The sequence below is a fragment of the Cupressus sempervirens genome, chromosome 2 (genome assembly GCF_028749045.1).
Source record: "Cupressus sempervirens isolate cs-2001-9-10 chromosome 2, ASM2874904v1, whole genome shotgun sequence".
In the NCBI taxonomy this organism is placed as follows: Eukaryota; Viridiplantae; Streptophyta; class Pinopsida; order Cupressales; family Cupressaceae; genus Cupressus; species Cupressus sempervirens.
Window position 1 is genome coordinate 638,718,129 of NC_143119.1, and position 4,858 is coordinate 638,722,986.

Consider the following 4,858-nt stretch of genomic DNA (forward strand, 5'->3'; position numbering starts at 1 on the left):
TGTTTGAGTATTGTTATGATCAACAAATAAGTTTATCATATCTATCATTGAAAAGAAAAGAAATTTTCACAACTACAAAAGTTGGTATTATTTTTAAAGATTTGAAGTGTTCTTATACCAAAAAAGAAAATATAGTCCATTTATTTTTTCAAAGACATTGTATACAAAAGTTAAAAGAAAAATACGTTAAACTTTTACAATGTCATCTTATGTTATCTAGAAGCATAACTAAGAAATAGTGGAATCATTGATAATTTTTCAATATTGTAATTATTGTTGTTGATAAGGGGCTGAAGCTAAAGTTTTGTATTAAAGAATGATAAAAACAACATATTTTATAACCATATAGTTTTTGGAAGTGGTCTGAGAAAAAACATGAAGATAACATAATCTATAAACTGGATCTTGATCCATCAATAGATTGAACACTATAAGTAACAAGATCACTTTTGTAAAAACCTAGACAAAACAAAGTATGGAATTTTTAAAAATCTATATCACCTTAATTTGAGGAAGTAAGATCATTTTTCCTCCACGTTATGTTGTAGGTTGAGTCCCTGGGAGTCATCATGCTCTTCCTTTGCTACCTCTTTGTTCTTTGACTCGACCTTTGTGTCTCCTCAAGCTCTTCTATTTCCCGCTTCCTACCTGTCTCTTCCACTTCTTGTTCACTGTTTTCTTTTGCTCTGCTTCTTCCTCCATTGGTTAGCCTTCTTCCCCATTCTCCTCTAGAGAGTCCTCGATTCTCAGACCCCAACTTTTCATCATATTTATATTGATAAAACCAACCCAACTCTCTTTGAGTTTCTAGTGTTTAAACCATTTTTAAGCAATAGAGTAAGTACTACGAGGTAGTGTGTTCTATCGATCATCCCCGTCTTGTTGAACTTTCAAAACTTCTAACTCTTCCATCCTTCCTTCAAACTTCTAACAATAATAAATTTTCAATATTATTGTTTGTTGGTCTTATTTAAAGATCTTATAATACATGCAATTGTTTTATGTGTACGATATGCAATCTTTTATATTCACTTCTATCAAGTTTATATTGATGGATATGTCAATTATATGATGATTTCATTAAAATGAATTATAAATCTTATATTACTTCACAAGAAAAGTAATTATATAGGGCTAGCATTTTTTTGGTCCTTTCCTATCATACAATTTGTTTGATTTATTGTATTAATTTCATTTGAATGCACATAAAATAGATAATTTATTAGGAAGTATATGTGATCTGACAGAAGTATTTATACACACATGTTGTTAGATTGGAAACATGGAAGACATGATGGAAATGAATGTACAATGGTTTTGCATTTGAAAATAATACACGTGGCTTCTCTTCTAGGTGAAGTTTTTCTTCAAAAGGGGTTTTCCATGTAAATCTTACGTCATAAGATGATCTTCTAAAGTTTCTTGCATTCTTATGTTGCTAATATATACCTTCTCATCGTTTTTTATCTTATGGTGATACTATATTCCTTTTTATTACTATTTTAAGCTTATTGAAGGTTATTATAAGCATGTTAAAATAGTTGATTTTACTAGCATAAAGAAGTTGAAAATCTTCATAGTTTTTGTGTACTAAGGCAACTTGTTTATAGGCATGCAATTTTTATTTTTTAATATTGTAGTAGTTAACTTGGTATCATAGAGTTTGAATGAGGCCATACAATAAAAAACTTTGACAAAAGAGCACACTTAAAGAAACATGGAACATTAATAACTTAGATAAGTACTAGTATATCTAGAGGTGCATGAGAGATACTGGCATACTTCTTACAACTATAATCGACTTTCAACTAATATTTTATACTTTAGTTGCAAATTTTGTAAGACATCTCTTTTATAATATTATCAATTCTTTTACGAACTGGATTGGGATTGAGGAAGTGATTTTGAACAATCTCCCCAACATATGTATAATCTCCATTTTCATTGAAAGTTTAGGTAGTAAAATCATAAAGGTTATCATTGTAGTCATATAAAATACTAACATAACAAAAATACAACTATTATTACACAAATTGACAGAGAGCAAAACATTTAGCCTAAGGCTCCAAAATCACACATCTTCAAAGAACCACATTTTATATATTCTTATATTTAGAAGCTAAAACGAACTCCAAATTTTCATGCTCTTAATATAAATTATAAATTTATATGAATAATTAGCAATTTATCAATAACAATGATGAATACTCCTCTAACTATGACATTCACTAATATTCTAGCTCTTAATATAATGTATGATGGATGCCATCAGAATCTTACCTTCATAGACATCCCCCAACCCCTATCCTTCAACAGAGATATCAATATAGTATTATGCATTCGGGTAGTCTTATTCTCTCAATTGAAAAATATGAATATAGATCATTCCCTCAAGATGACATTACATGTATTTTACTTCTAACCACTGGCACAGATGAAGAGAGCATAAGAAAAACACAGATACCGTAACTTCAAGCATCATCATTATCAGCGTAGCGAGAAACAAATGTCATGGTCTTTTTACATAAAAAAACATGAAATATCAAATTAAGAACAGGTCTATCTATTTAACTCAACCAGATATAGAGCATTAGAATAGATACGTAGCCCTCCAACTAATCCTCTTCATCCCCTCACTCCACAAGTGATTTTATCTAAATCTAAAACAAAAACCCAGTACTCATCACACATGACACACTAACAGCTGCTAAAACAGTGATGAAACCATACGAAACAATGGAGGCCGAATTCTCTGCAGGAGGAGATGATGGAGCAAACGAAGGCGACAATGTGGGCGCCATTGTTGAAGATGGGAAGCTCTCTGATGGAGATGGGCCTTCAACAGATGATGATGGTGGTGATAGTGAGGAGGAAGAGGAGGATGGGGCAGGTGAAGAGAGTGGCGCCATGGAGGCCAGAGCAGCCCAAGAATCTGGGTGTGAGAGAAAACCCCATTGCTGCTGCTTCCCTTCTTCTGTTTCCGCCATATTGGTGGGGATCATCATCATCACCATTACTGCTCCTGCTAGGAACACTACTGCAACTCTGCTACTTTTCATCATCTCCATCTCTTCCTGCATTCATTACAATCAAGTTAAATCCGGAGGACAGATTTTGAGTTTCCCCAAGTCCAATTCAGTTAAATCTAGAGGATCAGATTTAAATTTTTTCCAGGTACAAGGGATAAGCTTGAATGAATGGGATAAGCTTGAATGAACACCCCTTAGTACGTGGTTCTTAATCAAAGAAGTTCAGCTGTAAAATTCATGCTTTCCATATTAAATAACTACAAATATTTTGTAAAAGACCTCCATCAAAAAGAAGTTGATTGATCATATTTAAAATTTCCTAAGAACCAGTCAAGCCCAATTCACTAGAACTCAAATGACAGATTTTGAATCTCACTAAGCCCAAATAAGGGAAAATCAGATAACAAATTTTAAGCTTCCCAAGCCGTGTTCAGTTAAACCCAGATAACAGATTTTAAAGCCAGATTACAGAATTTTTTTGAGTTTCCCTGAGCCCAATTCATGTATATTAGATGACAGATTTTAAGTTCTCGTCATCCATATTCAGTAAAAGTCAGTAGATGGATTTTAAGTTTTCTATCTTTTTTTCTAGATTTGATTGTATAAGTTTTTTTAGTATCAAAGTTTCAGATCACATTCTATGATCCATCATCATCATAATAAAAGAGGAAGAACCATCATCAGAATAAAAGAGGAGAAATCTGATAGCTTTGATAAATTTTCTTTTTAGCCCAATTCATATAACATATAATAGATTTTAAGCTTCTCTAAACCCTAATCGGTTAAAGCCAAACGCAAGTTTTTGAGTTTTCCTGAGCCCAATTCATATAACCCAGATGAAAGATTTTAAACTACCCTGAGTACTACTATTCAGTTAAAGCCAAATGACAGATTTTAAACTTCCCAAAGTACTATTCAGTTACGCCAGATGACACATTATGGGCTCCCCGAATTACAATTAAGTTTGAAGTTCACATAACAGTTTTTAAATCTCCCTGAGCCCAGTTCATTTAAACCTAGATGACATATTTTAAGTTACCCTAATTCCAACTCAGTTTGAATTCGGATCTGTTATAATACAGGAATAAAAAACAATGCCCACTATAAAAAAGTTTTCACAAACCCCTGAAATAATAGATTACACAAATCAATGTATTTACCTTGGCTTCTGAAAGAGTGCTTCGAAGCAACAGAAAATAAGTCCTCCTAAGGCAGAGTAAAGTAAGAAAATAAGTCCTGTTATTGCAGGAAGAGGCAGAGCGAATTATTTATACTGCTAAAAAGCAACAAATATCTGCCCCCATTGCAACGCGTCAGAGATTGAATATTGAAATAAAATTGGCCTCGGGCACTCTGCTGGTTTTTTTCCCGTTGTGGGGATGTTTGGAATCAAAGCGATCCCTGCTTGATTGATGGTGAACATCATTGCAGAACGTTGGATTCTTTCGTAACCAGTGAAATAACATGTGGTCGGTTTCTTGGGATTCTTCAAATCCCTTTCCCTCTCATGGGCAGGACTCTCCTTGAATGAATATGCTGGGGCTAGGGGAAGCAACTTTGGGCCTACAAGGGTTGAGAAAGTGTTCCATAGGGGACTCTTGTTGAACAACCCTACTTTTAGGATGATTACACATGGGACTCTAGGATGATTACATATGGGATTCTCTTGATGAATAACCCTAATTTTTTTTAGGATGACTAGATATGAGACTCCCTTGATGTATACATTCTCAAGACTGATTAATTGTTGAAGACATATTATTCATATCGAATTAGATTTTCATAAATTTTTGTTATACATAGATTTTGTTACACTTTTGTCGTCTTTA

At 33.2% G+C, this 4,858-nt stretch overlaps 1 protein-coding gene across 1 annotated transcript; it reads right to left on the reverse strand.

Moving 5' to 3' along the window:
* Positions 1-2,460: 2,460 nt before the first annotated feature.
* Positions 2,461-4,596, reverse strand: LOC149574993 (uncharacterized). Its single transcript, XM_089814846.1, has 2 exons — positions 4,190-4,596; positions 2,461-3,074 (listed from the first exon to the last, which is right to left on the reverse strand). The coding sequence occupies exon 2, from the start codon at positions 3,066-3,068 to the stop codon at positions 2,661-2,663; it is 408 nt and encodes a 135-aa protein (XP_089670972.1). The 5' UTR covers positions 3,069-3,074; positions 4,190-4,596; the 3' UTR covers positions 2,461-2,660.
* Between the last annotated feature and the right edge of the window lie 262 nt (positions 4,597-4,858).

Bases quoted from the DNA above. Each gene is read 5' to 3' on its own strand.
- LOC149574993 (XM_089814846.1), bottom strand. From the start codon at position 3,068: ATGGAGATGATGAAAAGTAGCAGAGTTGCAGTAGTGTTCCTAGCAGGA.